The sequence below is a fragment of the Nannobrachium achirus genome, assembly GCF_963921795.1.
Source record: "Nannobrachium achirus genome assembly, chromosome: 13".
Lineage (NCBI taxonomy): Eukaryota > Metazoa > Chordata > Actinopteri > Myctophiformes > Myctophidae > Nannobrachium > Nannobrachium achirus.
In genome coordinates this window covers 56,213,468-56,228,916 of record NC_137833.1, presented here as the reverse complement: position 1 = coordinate 56,228,916, position 15,449 = coordinate 56,213,468, and the positions used below count along the sequence as shown (strand labels likewise).

Here is a 15,449-nt window from a genome sequence, read left to right as displayed (position 1 = left end):
TTCACTGGTACAAGGTCAACTAAAAGGATAAGCTCAAGCACATGGCTTATTTACATTGAGATCCTTTATTTAAACTCATATTATAACATTGAATGACAGATAAAAAAAACTCTTAGTGCTTGTCAGGGTGGGGGGTCCCCAGTTATAATATGATTATTTAGGGGGTCGAGTATCTAACTGTGTCATGTTGCTTGATTGTGAAGACATCTCTGCTTTGATGCATTATCCAACTGTGTCATGTTGCGTGTCTGCAGGCAGAGGGCGCTGGTCAGCTGTGTGGCTGCTATAATGGAGGGATTCTTGGGATGAAAATAGAAACAACAATTTATTCCTTGGTAGGGAGGGTCAGGAAAGACACCAAGTTACACAAGTTGACATTTTATTCACATCAAGTTCAAACTATAACAATTTAGGCCACATCACAATACATTAGTTCATTATAGTCATTATAGTTCAAGTGGTTCAGTATAAAGGTTTATATGCAAGAAACAGTTTTGCCCTAAAATCACACAAAGCGGTACACAGTATCTCTAAAGTCATGTCATCAACATGCATCTTTCCCATTTCCCATATTCCCTCCTGATTGGCTAAGATTGCATTCTAAAGTTTGTGTATGCGTCCTGACGGTCGCTTATCTCCCGATTAAGGAGTCTTGCTGGTATGCAAGAAACAATATTGATACTGTGACAATTACATGATTAAATATACAGTTTATCTCTGTCTATTGTGTAAACATATCAAAAATCTAATATACATAAAATAAGAGTTTGTATCTACATAAGAGACACAAGTATGACACTGATATTTACATTATCATCATCATTGATGGACAGTATTTATGATACATTATAAATGTGTGGAGTGGAGGTTTGTGCTCTTCTATCTGATCTAATTTAAGATCTAAAGCTCCCTGTGGTGTTGACTCATTTTATACCATAGAGTTTGACATCAATGTATTTGAAAACGGACCCCCATTTGAACATATTTGTACCAGGGACCCCCACACAAGATTTGTGTTGTTACAATTTTTAAATGTAATATATTAAAAATAAAAAAATAAATAAAAATAAAAACAGATAGATCTACAAGCTGACAACAAGTTGCACCGTGGCACGTTGTGAGCTTGTAGATCTTCAATTTTCAAAACGGCAATGTATATAGGGGATAACGTGTTTAAACAGATTATGAGAGACTACTGGTTCTCAAAGTGTGTCCGGGTGTCCTTGAGGGGGTTCCAGGGGGTCCTAAGCTAAAATATTAAATATACATTAATAGCATCAAACTCAGTGTTTAACGACTTTAACCATTTATCACTTTGCTATTAGAAAATAGCAGATCTACAAGCTCACAAAGTGTCGTAATGAGATGCGTTGTGAGCTTGTAGACTACTTTTTTAAAATTGAAAAAGAAATAACACAAATCTCGTTTTATGGGAGTCTGGGGTCAAAGGTCAAACACATGGGGGTGTTGTTATGACAACGTAAGGAGCTGTAATGTGTGACTGTCACTGTGCTGCTGATTACATCATCATGATGATGTCACCATGATGGCACCATGAGTCACTCATGCCCAAATATGGAGTCCATGACGTCAGACTCGGCTAGTCAAAAAATATCCTGGCAACGGTGGTAACCATGACAACCTGCACTGTCACCCTCACAGAGACTCTATCTATGCTCACACAGACAAACTGAGGAGGAGTAGGTGGAGTAGGGTAACCTGAACCCAGCATAGAGAGGTTCAGTGAATGTGTTGTGGAAGGTGTACATGTGTGTCAGTGAGTCAGAGGACACTGTGTAGAAGGACAGAGTCCCAGCTGGACAGTCCACATACACTGCTACTCTGTTGGAGTGAAAAGAGGGACAAAGATTGAGGAAAGTGTTCTTACTATTGTGTGTGACATAGTAATCGGTACCCAGGTGACAGACCAGACTCCAGGACTTGTTATTGTGTCCAAGCCTACAGTCATCACCATGTCCTTTCCTGCTGATCCCTCTATAAGTCACTGCTATCTCAACCCCTCCACTCCACTCCACCTCCCAGTAAGAGCGTCCAGTCAGACCCTCTGTACACAGAACCTGATACTGTCCATCAAACCTGTCAGGATGTTCAGGATATGATTTAAACTGTCCCCATGTCATGGTCACCTCCCTGTTGTTCTCAGACAGAAAGAGTTCTCTGGAAGCTGTGTTTATGTCCAGAGTGAGACACTGGAAATCTGATAAGACAAAACAGAGAGTAAACATTAAATACATCAACTCAACGACTCACAACACACATGCACACACACACACACACAGTGTGTGTGTGCAAGGCAAAGCAGTTTAGGGATGAGGACGAAAATATATGTCAGTATATTTAGTCTTAGTTTTAGTCATATTTTTTTCGTCAGTGAAAAAAGGTAGTCGACGAACATTTTTCGTCATAGTTTTAGTCAACTAAATCAACATTATCTTAAAGCCTCCAGGTTGAGAAGTGACATTATGTGAGAAAATGTGTTTACATTAAGTTTATGTGAAAATACACACATCTGTTACATCAAAGGTTCACAAACGTTTCAGGCCGCGACCCCAGCCGGGGTCCCCAGTTGAAATTAACTTGGTTATCGGTTCGATAATTTGGTGTTACAGTTCGATACCTTTTTAATAATATTAAAAAAAAGAAAATGTACTTGATTTATTATTTGTATAACTACATATTTTTTGTTTTAACTTTGAACAATACCCATCCTCTAGGGTACCATCCTCTAGGGTAGTGGTTCTCTAAGTGGGGTCTGCGGACCCCTAGGGGTCCTTGAGGAGGATCCAGGGGAATGTGGATTGGTATTGTTATGGATGGGTAAGGTGCTCCAGCTTATATGGATGCCAGACTGGCAATAAATCCTATGTTGTTTACGTGCCCATTATGTGTGCGGCTGCCTTCATTCACGGCTTCCCCACGCACCAAGAAAAAAATCCAAGCACAAGTATGCAAGAGTCTATTCACCTTATTCCTGGCCCTCTCTAGGGAGGCTGCCATTGCCATTTACAGAGGGCGCTATAGAGTTTTTCTCTGTGTACTGCTTCAAAAACATCTTTTTACTTCCTCCCAAGTAAGGAAGTGAACAAGGAATCGTGTGATGCCAGATTTTGCCAAAGAAACAAGGTCTATGAAAATAAGCCCAATAGAAGCAACTAGGCTCAGTTTTACTACTTTACATTTGCATTTGAAAATAGCAGAGCTCACAATAGTTGTATATCTCCCATTTTAAAAAAAATATTGAGGAACTTTTTTTTTTTTTACTCATACAGTGCCTCTAGCACCACAAGTGGCCGCTAGAGTGCCAGAAATATCTCTATAGGCATTCGCTCTAGCTTCCGTCGACACTGCCCCAAGTGCCTTGGGATTTCACTCCAGCCACTGTTATGTATGACGAGATCTAAAGCTATTTCATTCGCAAAAAAACTTTCTCTTTGGTCTGGGAACACAATTCAGAGAAAATCCTCTCTAAAGATGTGACTTATTATTGGAGTGGGCGGCGCGATGCGGCCGTTTGCGAGAATACGGCCCGTGGATGGCCGAGTGTCGGCCCCGGGCATGGATGGAAATTTAGACCGGGGCTTCGTTGAGGCCTCCGATTAAATAATTAATTTTATTAAATATCCCGGACTAGTTCTGGATAGGCACCCTGGAATACGTCGCGCCGCCGACAGTATAGATTGAGTTTTTTTGGGGGGGGCTCTAAACTTTATTTTAAACCATATTCAATGGAATAAATCGTCGGACCATCTAGCGTCTCTCGTTGGTAAGCGCTGGACGAGCCAGGACCACCCACGTTGTCCCAAGCAGCTCAGGGTAAGTAAAATAGCAAATAAAATATTGGATTGGATTGAAAATATCCCGAACTTGTTCGGGATAGGCACAAATAGGGTTAATATATATTTTTTAAACATTTTAACAACACAAATCTTGTGTGAAGGTCCCTGGCACCATATGTTCAGATGGGGTCTGCGACTGTGGACACTGAATAGTTTTTTTTCCAGAGGGCCGTGTCCCTCCTGAATAAGGACCTCTCCACCACCCCCCGTTGTTCTTGTGTTGTTCTTGTCTTGCTTTTATTCTACTGATTTGTAGATTTAGTTTTCTTTTGTTTTTAAAGATTTGTTTTTGGGCTTTTTATGCCTTTATTTGATAGGATAGTAGGGTTATATCATGTCTTGAGTGTCTCGTCTTAAATGTGTTGTGTCTGTGTGTTTTTATCTGTGCTGTAACACCACAACAAATTCCTGTGTGTCCTTGTGATGCAATAAAGTGTTTCTGATTCTGATTAATCTGGGGTCCTTGATATGACAACATTTGGGAACCACTGGTTTAAAAAACATTACAAAGCAAGCCCAATAAGCAACTACACTATTATAAAAAAAGACCCACAAATTGCTTATTATAAGCAGACATGGCAACACAGGTTCACCCAGAGCCCTGAACACCATTTACTGAAATTTTAATGCAAGGACAACAGGAAACCAAAATATGTTTTCTAGGAACTTTCAGGATATGAACAGTAAGCCTTGGGCGGGGTTCAACCCCCAGAAGACTTTGATTCATCGATTACTCTCCATGGAGACTTGAATACATGGATATATTTTAGTTTTTGTCACAATCCTAAGCCAATAATTTGATTATCATACATTTTGAGTTATAGTTGATCCATTGTGCGATCGAGGGACTCACTACCAGACAGAACATATGTATAAGTTGTCAATAAGATGTGACTCAATACGTTGTAATCTTTTTCCCACATGGGTTATTTACGGTTGCCTTTTATGGTGTTAAATGGAGCGTGGAACAATGCAAATAAGCGCACTGCTGACTTTCAAACAAAAATGAGATGCACCTGTGATCCACACAAATCACAGCTCTGCACCCTCTTTCATGAATCACATTTCAGAATGGATTTTCCCCAATATACACACTATTTATTTACCACCAGGATATACACTCTATTTACCACCAGGTTAGTGAATGAGGCCCATTGTTTCAGTCAAACCACATGACCTTAGTCTTAAGGACCAGGCCAAGAGCAGAGAAACCTGCCTGAATTCCCTGGAAGCTCTACTGAAGAGTTTTCAGAACAGCATCTAGGGAGGAGCCAACCAAGTATACAACAGTGTATAAAATGTTAATGTGTGATATTGACACAGAAAGAAAGATACTCAACACCTGATGTGTGATATTGACACAGACAGACAGATACTCACATCTGGTAATGAGTTGAGGATTAAGCCAATCTTCTCCTCCATGTTTCACTCTGTAGGAAGTAGAACAATGCATCAATGTCTAACTGTGTAACACAACGTCTCCACTACCTGACACTACAGTGTTTCTCCTATCATTGTCTACTAACTTAAGTGTCTATTTACACGTTGCACAACTGTACACTGTGCAAATCAAACCATAACAGTGACTACACCAATTGTGGCTACACCAATTGGCGAAGTAGGCTTCAACGTTGTTCAACATTGTTCCGACGGCGCATTACTCCAACGATGAGTTTGGCCGACTCACCCCTTTATTATCCCTATCCCTATCCCTACGCGTAGTAGTTGGAGTAATGAGATGTCGGACTTATGGGCAGTCCACATTCATGCTGAGCTTTAATTGTATCATTTCCATTACCATAGAATGACCAAGATCACATCTAGAAACTCTTCCCATATCGAGGTGAATTGTCCATTAATTGCAGCACTGATATGAAGAGGGGTTTATTATAGTTTACAGCTCTGTGAGAAATAGCACAGTTGTGTTCTATGGCGACACACAAAAACAGATTCAGAATTATTCGCCTGAATGTTAGAACTAAAACTGTATAAATGTGAAGATGAAAATAATGTCAGTAACTATCAGTTTATTTCCTACTGCCTACCACCTTTCTCACCTGGTGTTGATTAAAGAAAACGAAATAAAAACTACACAAAAAAAAAAAAATATGGTGACTAAAACCAAGACTAAATGTATTGACAATTTCATCAACAGATAAAAGCTATACTAAAATGTTAAGGAGCACTCATTTTATGTTTGGTTGCGCTCGGGTGATGCACTCTTAACATAGCAGATTGACGGGCTCGCAAAGGGTCGTGCTGCTACTAGACTTGTAGTTAGGGTTGGACACGGTAACCGCCGTACCGCCGTACCGCAGTGTGCTTACCGCGGTAAAAAAAGGAAAAAAAAGTCTATTTTTTATTGGAAAACCAGCGAGTTTTAAAACAGGGGAGAAGCGAGGACCGCATGCGCTCCATGCCGCTCTGCTCTGGGCCGTGTACCACAGTTTGGAAGCCACATACGTCACTCTCACTCTCAGAGACACAGACAGTCAGACCTACACAGGGCAGCCTGCGTAGAGGAGTACAGAGCAGCGTACACTTTCTCTGTAATCCACACGACACAAGGATGTTAATACATACCTTGTGTTGTGGCATATCTTTTTTTATTCATACGGATTACTGGCGGAGCGGAGGGCCGCGTGGACTAAAACCGAAAATGAAACTATTTTACTTTTTCCACCGCGTCGCACGTTGTGCCCCGTCTGTCGGCGCGTCGGAGATTTTATAACCTTTTCTGTCAAGTCTTGTAACTAAAACCTGTATATAGCAGCACTCAATCACTGCGATTTGAGAGTTGAGACGTGACGTGAGTTTACAGAATCACTGTACACGATCTGACTACCCGTCCTCTTCTGGTTTGTTCACACAGCTGTTTGTGTCTGAAAAGCTAAGTAGCTAGCCTACGTTACTATGGTAACCCGACAGTGCAGATCTAAAAGCTCAGAACGCGTCGCGGATGCGATGTGTTGTGAGCTTGTAGATCTGCTCCTTTCAAAGCCATACCCGCTGTGCTGTACGGAGAAGTATAACTCGGGCAGTCAGGCTGTGGAGAGGCGACTTTTGGGAAGATGATTGCAATATTTTGGCTTATCGCCGAACCTTAATTAATAGATACGGGGGTGCGGTAATTACCGCAGTACCGGCGGTAAATGGGAAGACGGTAATCGCGGTAACAAAATGTCGGGCCTACTTGTAGTGAGCTTGTAAATCTGCTATTTTCAGCATGCAACCAAGTGTAAAATCAGTCATTACCGCCAAAATACATTTTTGTCAACTAAATTAACTGTAGGCCTAGATTTAGACTACTAAAATTGTATGATATTCATTCGACAAAAACTAGACACTAAAACACTTCAGGTGACTAAACTATGACTAAAACTAAATGGAATGTATTGATTGATTGATTGATTGGTTGGTTGATTGATTGATTGATTGGACACAGCCCAAGTCTACTCACTTGCAGTTCTCCGGGACTGGAACATTCACCATGTAGGAGCTCAGGTCCAGCTCTCTTAGGGAGGGATGAGAGCTTACAGCTGAGACCAGAAGTTCACAGCATCTCTCTGACAAGTCGCAGTGATCCAGTCTGAATGAAGAATGAAACACCAGATTGATTGATTGATTGATTGATTAATAGAGAATCTGTTTACAGACATCTATATAAGGCTAAGGCTGTGATGGATTCCTAGGGTTTTGGACTGGTGACTAACAAGGTGAAAATCAAAGGGTCGGGCATGTGTGTGTGTGTGTGTGCATGCGTGTGTGACTCAACAGCGCTACGGTATTGCAGCTCATGCTACAGATAGACATACATAGTAACACATATACAGACAAAGTCACTCTTAGGAGACAGTGTGACCACGGCTCAAAAGGATAACAAGAAAGAAAATAGAGACTCTCTTGTCCAACTTATGGTGCCTTCACACCTGGATGCTTTAGTTTGATTAAAACAAACCCTGAACTCCCAAAATAATCATATTTGAACTGAGGACCCCCACCTTGACAAGCACTTGGAACAATGCCTTGCAGTGAGCTTGTAGGTCGGCTATTTGAACAATGTCATGGTATCTTCCACCCTGACAATTAAGTCATTAAAGTGTACATTTGTAAATGTGCAGATATCCTGATATACACTAAAGCTCTGTCCACACCGGCGAATTAGCGAAAGCGACGTGAATAAGCGAACCAAAAAGGCGAAGAATTCGCCATTCGCCCTTTTCCATACACACAAAAAAGCGACACGAATATGCGTATAATATTCGCTTAATTCGCCTAAAAACGAGGGGGCGATATCTGCCTGCATAGCCACAGGAGAAAGGAGAAGAAAGGAGAGAGAGGAGAGGAGAGAGGAGAACGGAGACAGGGAAACAAATAAAACAATGGAAACTACATCCTCAAGTGATGATGAGACCTGGCCGTGGCTGTTAGCCTATTAAATAAGAAAAAGAACAGAAGAGACAAGTGACAATACGCGTTCTCCGTTCCCCCTCCCCTCGGCCGGGGGCAGAGTAGACAGGGTCGGTCAGTGTTTTATCATAGCCGGGTCGGAATGGCCGCATCACCCTCGGAATACGGGGCTGTCAATCATGTGTATTACCCGAGAGGACCCTAGAGGACCCGTACTGTGTGTGTACTTTCTACTTTTTATGCAAACTGTAAAGCAATCAATCAATGTGTGTGTGCGCGCTGGCGTGCGCTATAAGGAACGAACTACTGGAGTTCCGTGTGTGCTGTATAGGCTGGCCTGACCTAGGATCATGGTCTGTTAGCCGTGAGGCAGCGAGATGAATGGCTGTGTAACAGTGAGATGATAATGCTGGTCTAGGATCAGTTTAACAGCAGGGGGAAAGATCAATTGGTGCGTGCGTAATGCATGCGTGATGGTAGCCTGCTGCCAGGATGATGAGAAAGCACCCGCTACCGCGTACAAGTTAAACCATGACTTTCCTCTCTGTAGTTAGAAAATAGCCTAAAAGTATTCCTTTTAATCTCTGGCTTTTGTTTCGATCTTAATATTATAGATCCCTTGGTAGCCTTCTTCTGCCTGTCAATCAGTTAACAGCGCACGCTGCACGGCTGCAGTGTTACATGAAAGAGGGTTTTAATAATGATTAGATGATCGGGTCTCTCGGAAATAAAAGGATTTCGGGACAACATGTCACGGGTTTCGGTCTGTAAAAAAAGAAAGTCAGTGTAAAGTAACTAAAAGTAGCCTACATTTACTTGAGTAGCCTGTACTTGTAGATGAGTCCAATTTCCAGTAGCCTACATTCCTTCTACTCCACTACACTTCGGATCCTTTTGTATTTAATTCCCAGCGATTTATTTTAAAACATTAGTCTTTTTGCAGTTATAAATTAGCCTAAAACATACCATATGCTTTTACCAGTAATACTCGAGTAGTTTTTACAAGCTGCTTGTAACAAGCAGCCACGCTGCCACACAGAGAGAGACACGGAAAAGGAGAAAAACTCCGTTCCCCTCGGCCTCAATGTAACGTGAAGGTCCCTCCACCATTCTCTCTCTCTCTCTTGAAATAGGGTAGAGTGAGCTTACTTTGATACAGAGAGAGAGAGGAATTCGCCTTTGAACGTTCGCTAAATTCGACACAAGGGCGAATAAAAAACAGACGCCTTTTCGCTTTTTTTAAATTCGCGTTTGGTGTGGATGCTTCCATTGACTTTATAAGGTTTTAAACAAAAGGCGAATTATACGCTAATTCGCTATTCGCCAATTCGCCGGCGGTGTGTACGAAGCTTTATACTGTATGTTGGTTTGTTTATTGTTGAGTGAGAAAACAATGGTGGACATTAGGCTAATCATTTGGGGACCCCCCAAAACAATTTGGGCAGTTCGAAAATAGACGATCTCCAAGCTCACAAGCGCGCCATCCTCTGCGTGTTGAGATATTGTAGATCAGCTATTTTAGGTGGGCATTCCCTTTTGTATGACAACCTAAATTTCAAACATGTTTGGGTTCATTTTAATGTCTACTCACATAGACTTGGGTTACCACAATATCAAGCTTATTAATACATTCTTGCCACAACATTTATATTAAATTCACATAACACAGTACATGATAAAACAGAATTGATCAAAATGAATCAATTAAATGTATCTTACCGTAGAATCTCCAGCCTACAGTGCTGACTTTTCAGTCCTTCACAGAGCAGCTCCACTAGGTTTGATTTCAGGATGCTTCCACTGAGGTCCAATTCTCTCAAATGGGAAGGATTAGAGCTGAGAGCTGAAGCCACAACTTCAAACTCTGTCAGCCAGAGGTCAAGGTCAACAAGTCTGTAAATGCAGAATGCAGATTAAATAAGAGAATATCAATATTTGAGCAGAGTGTGGAATAGACAACATCACTTGACAACACAGAATGACTGTACGGATGAAGATGGCAATTTTGATATCAACGATTTCAACCAGCAGTTAAAGGTGTAAAATGAAGACTGAACTACATTGCATATTTACTAAAAGCTTTACAAACAAGCTGTTAGAGACCATCTTTCAGTCTCTATTTCTCATCTCTGTCTCCTCAATCTGGGCCAAAGCTGCAAGGCGGAGCACAGACACAACATTAGTTTGTATTTCTCCCATTATTATACTCCAATATGGAGGTTATTTGAAGAGACGACTGAACCAGGAAATGCAAGTGATGCTCCCACCATCTGGACTGTTAAGTGGTGGGACTATTAAATATAGTCTGCTGATGTAATATTGGACCAAAGGTAGAGATAGCAAATATCCTGATATGTTTATTATTATTGAGCGGTGCTAACCGCTCCTAAGTCTAGCTTTGTGTGTAGGTCCCTGTGTCTGTATGAGTGTCCATATGAGCACAGAACTTTTTGTTAACTGTAATGGTAGATTGACTCTAGGATGTTTCTATTCACATGACTACTAACCGAGCCTTTCTGCAGTTCCTTACAGCTGGGACCAGTCTCCGTGCGCACCCCTTTGGTATTTCATATTTGTCCAGGTCCAACTCATCCAGAACATCCTCTGACATCTGCAGTATGGTGGCCAGAGCTAAACACTGGGATGGAGACAGTTCTGTCTCTGATATGTCCCCTGACTTCAGGTACTGTTGGATCTCCTGAAGTACTGAGTGGTCGTTCATCTCCATTAAACAGTGGAAGATGTTGATCATTCTCTCAGGGGGGATGGGAGGATCGCTATCATAAGTGGTCATCTCCTTCAGGTTGTTGATGACTCTCTGGATGGTCTCTGGACAATTCTCTGCCTGACTCAGCAAACCTCCCAACAGACTCTGGTTGGACTCCAGTGAGAGACCATGAAGGAAGCGGATAAAGAGGTCCAGGTGGCCATTTTTACTCTTCTGGGATTTTACCATGACTCTGTACAGGAAGTCTTCCAGAGTAATTTCCTCTTTGTCTTCATCGTCGTCGTCTCTTCCTCCTCCTTCTTCTCCTCCTTTGTCTTCTTCTCCTCCTCCTCCTCCCAGGAACATCTTCAGTACCTTCATGTTCTTCTTCTTGTTCTTCTGTGTGAAACAGTGGAACAGGTAGACTGCAGCCAGAAACTCCTGGATGCTCAGATGAACAAAGCTGTACACATTTTTCTGGAAGCCCAAACTCTCTCCTTTGAAGATCTCTGTGCACACTCCTGAGTACCACGAGGCTTCTTTCGTCTCAAGACCACACTCTGCCAGGTGTTCTTGGTTGAAAATGATGCTACCTTTCTCCAGATGTTCAAACGCCAGCCTGCCCAGCTTCAGAAGAAGCTCCCTTTCAGCCTCTGTGAGCTCCTGTTGATTCATATCAGGAGTCGCATCATACTTCTTCTTGTTTCTCTTTGTCTGAAAGATCAGGAAGCGACAGTTCATCTCAGTCTGGGTCTTTGGCAGCTGTCCTATCTCATCTTTCTTCAACATGTCATGGAGAACAAAGGCAGCCATTGAACAGAAGACTGGGATTTCACACATGATGTGGAGGCTCTTTGATGTCTTCATGTGTGAGATGATTTTGTCGGCCAGCTTCCCATCACTGAATCTCTTCCTGAAGTACTCGTCCTTTTTGGCATCAGTGAACCCTTTCACCTCCATCAACATGTGAACAAACTGAGAAGGGATCAGTTTGGCTGCTGCAGGGCGCGTGGTGATCCAGATGCGAGCACAGCGAAGCAGTTTCCCATTCATGAGGTTTACGAGAAGCTCTCCCAGGGGGATGGGTTTGGAGAAGTCATCAGAGCAGCCATGGTTAGGCTTAGAGTTGAAGTGCAGCGGAACGACGCTTTCGTCTAAACCATCAAATACAAACAGAAGCTTAAAGAGGCTGTTGTCGTAATTTGGGTTTCCGGAGTTCTGCAGCTTGGTGAAGATGTCATTAAGTGCCTCTTCTGGGATGCGTTTGGCTGCGTCGATGCATTCGCGAATTAGCTGTGCCAAAGTAAACCATCGCCCCTGCAGCAAATTCAGGTAACGGAATTGGAACACAAATGTGAGGTGAGGATCTGGATGTTTTTTCTTGGCCCAGTCAGAGACAAGCTTGAGTACGAGAAAGGTTTTGCCAATTCCGGCATTACCAATGGTCATCACAGTTCTGATGCGTTTGTTTTTTCCAGATGGGTGTTTAAAGATGTCATTGAACTGGATCTCCTGCCCTGCTTTCTTCATCACCATTTCACTCTCCTGCCATGCTTTCTCCCTCTCCATCTGTCTGATCTCATGCTCAATGCTGATCACTGTGCCGTCCAGATGTAGGATGCTGATATCTGTGTGGAAATCTTCTAAATCCTTGCTATCTGTCGGTTGGACTGACCCTTCAGGTAAACATGTGGATGGGTACTCAACATTTGCTTGGAGCGTTTTTTGGTAGAATTCAATAGGTTTTCCATCCTCTTGTGTTTTCAGCAGCAAATCTGTAATAATGAAACAGGTAACACTTGAATCTAAACTTGAAATCTCCAATACTATTGCAGATTTTAAAAAAGCATTTAGCAATTTTCAGCTCAACATCTAATAAGGTTTTGTCTTTTGATGTGTTTACTGTAATAAACACTACGCCATCCTCAATGCTGTGAGCTGATTAAGGATTCTCATTGAGAGACAGAAAAATGATGATGTCCAAATGTGCTGACATACTGTCTCCTATGTCCACTTAGTACATTACAGAATAAACACCTGCTGAGGTAAGCTCTGAGTGTCATGAAAGCAGTCACATACTCTGTGCGTGCGTGCGTGCGTGCGTGCATGTGTGCGTGCGTGTGTGTTTTTAGACCAATTTTAGATAGGTGCTCAGTGGGATGATGACATGTGTGCCAATTAAACAGACACATATGGATTTATAAATGTGAGAAAATACAGCAAAACCCAAATAGTTATAATATCTAGCGAGCAACAAAAATGAATTACTGGAATTCTCTGTGGACGTCGGCCTCAGCATCTCCTTCAGCCAGTCCCGTGATGAGTCCCAGCCTTGGTTCAGGGTAAACTTGTAGACAGAGTGGAACAGAGCAGGAAACATCTCCATCAGGTCGATGCCAGCAGCAGCCTCCGCACTGTAAACACACCAAGCAGTGATGACTGAATGTTATGATGAACACACTGACATCTATCTAACTGTTATCTTCTAATGTTATGATGAACATCTATCAAACACACTGTCTTCTATACCAGTAAGACTCCCTAATTGGGAGATAAGCATCAGGTCGCATACAGAAACTGTGCACCGCTTTGTGTGATTTAAGGGCAAAATCTGTCCAAAAATGTGTTTTGCAAAAATCGGCCTGAGGGTGGCGCTAGATGGGACAGATGCATGTTGATGTCATGACTGTAGAGATACTGTGTACCGCTTTGCGTGATTTTAGGGCAAAATCTGTAGGAGCAGTGTCCAAATGTGTTTTGCAAGAATCTGCCTCATGGTGGCGCTAGAAGAGGGCCATGTGAGAAATGAGGCTGTAGTTTGGCAGTCAAGTAGTGTGTGTGCAAAGTTTGGCATGGATCGGGGCAACGGTTGCGGAGATATGAGTAGGGGAAAAGTGTGACGCGATGGACAGATCATTCTATTTATTTGTCTATTTAATACATCATAATATAATTCTACTTTTTCAAAAATAGCAGATATGCAAGCTTGCAGCGCAGCTGTGAGCTTGTATATCTGCTATTGTTTATAGCATAGTCAAAGCATTAAATAATGGTTAAAGTGGAGACACAGATATGCGCTCCCACTCTAAATGAAAAGAACTCTGTGGAGGCTGATGAGATGTAAAACCTGGTGATGATGATGGCTAGTGTACAGATAATTACCAAGTTTTATGGAAGAAAAAGATAATAAGTACTAACAAACATGCTACCACACTTTAGACTCTTATCTAGACCCATGGAATGATGCACACATTAGAGCAAAAATAAATATACAGTAAGTGTACATATAAATGACAACTTTGTGTTATTTCATAATCAAATTCAACTCACTGGTGCGAATGGAGATTGCGTATGAAACGCAGCAATGCAAATCCATGCTCAGGGTATCCTGTCTTCCCTCTCCTTCTCTCCATCTCATGGAACACCTTGGTTGGCAGCTAGAAAAGAATATCACAGGGGACGTGGGGTAAAGATTACATCCAGCCACGTCCTCAGGTAATGTTGGTCCAATGCGAATCGGACTATGGTCGATATTAGTCTTTTAGTCTTAGGCCACATTCACACAGGGACGTTTTATTGTGATTAAAATAATAAAAAATAAATCCTTTAGCGTAGTGCGCATCGTTTGGGCATGTGTGAAGACGCATCCATATTCTTTAGCGAATCAAAGAAACAAATGCAAATCCCCCAAAAAACGGTGGTTTCGATTCACTACAGCATGCGGTTCGCTGTTGGTGTGAATGCATCCACCTCAAATATAGGCAATGAAACTATATCAGGTCCGATCGATTTTTGGCTTATAAACGTATGATTTTAATAAATACAATCGAAGGAATGACCGTCCTGGCAGGGAAAACGAACACTGATACACCCCTGCTCTCATTTTGTCTTTCCCTGCATCTGCAGATGGCGAGTTTATTTTATTTAACTACGGCCGAACCCCGTTGAGCAGATCTTCATGCCCATACATGGTGTTCTGTGTATTACAGTCTGTGATGTCAGTACTATGACGTCAGAGTACTGCAGACAGACGACGGACAGACATTCGCTAAATGAATAGTTAGATGGTGCTTAACACCTGCTGACACCAGCCAAAACATATGTAGGGCTGAAAATACCTGAAAATGACCTTGTCTCTCGTTTTGTCTTTCCATGCATCAAACAGTCTAGTTACCTTGTCTCTCATTGTCTTTCCATGCATCAAACAGTCTAGTTACCTTGTCTCTCATTGTGTCTTTCCACACAAACAGTCTAGTTACCTTGTCTCTCATTGTCTTTCCATGCATCAAACAGTCTAGTTACCTTGTCTCTCATTGTGTCTTTCCACACATCAAACAGTCTAGTTACCTTGTCTCTCATTGTGTATTTCCATGCATCAAACAGTCTAGTTACCTTGTCTCTCATTGTCTTTCCATGCATCAAAGAGTCTAGTTACCTTGTCTCTCATTTTGTCTTTCCACGGCACGCATCAAACA

At 42.0% G+C, this 15,449-nt stretch overlaps 1 protein-coding gene across 1 annotated transcript; it reads right to left on the bottom strand.

The window, feature by feature from the left end:
- Nucleotides 1-1,332: 1,332 nt before the first annotated feature.
- On the bottom strand, nucleotides 1,333-12,477 carry LOC308297036 (protein NLRC3-like). The gene is made up of 5 exons (XM_080740416.1): nucleotides 10,775-12,477; nucleotides 9,987-10,160; nucleotides 7,318-7,446; nucleotides 5,238-5,287; nucleotides 1,333-2,218 (listed from the first exon to the last, which is right to left on the bottom strand). Exons 1-5 carry the CDS (start codon nucleotides 12,421-12,423, stop codon nucleotides 1,668-1,670), a joined length of 2,553 nt encoding a protein of 850 aa, XP_080596542.1. The 5' UTR covers nucleotides 12,424-12,477; the 3' UTR covers nucleotides 1,333-1,667.
- Nucleotides 12,478-15,449: the final 2,972 nt, after the last annotated feature.

Excerpts from the sequence above, each read along its gene's own strand:
- LOC308297036 (XM_080740416.1), bottom strand. The coding sequence starts at position 12,423 with ATGACCATTGGTAATGCCGGAATTGGCAAAACCTTTCTCGTACTCAAG. Across the intron at positions 10,161-10,774 it reads AGGAACTGCAGAAAGGCTCG|ACTTGTTGACCTTGACCTCT; the intron begins GTTAGTAGTCAT and ends CTGCATTTACAG. Across the intron at positions 7,447-9,986 it reads TGTAGGCTGGAGATTCTACG|ACTGGATCACTGCGACTTGT; the intron begins GTAAGATACATT and ends TTCTTCATTCAG.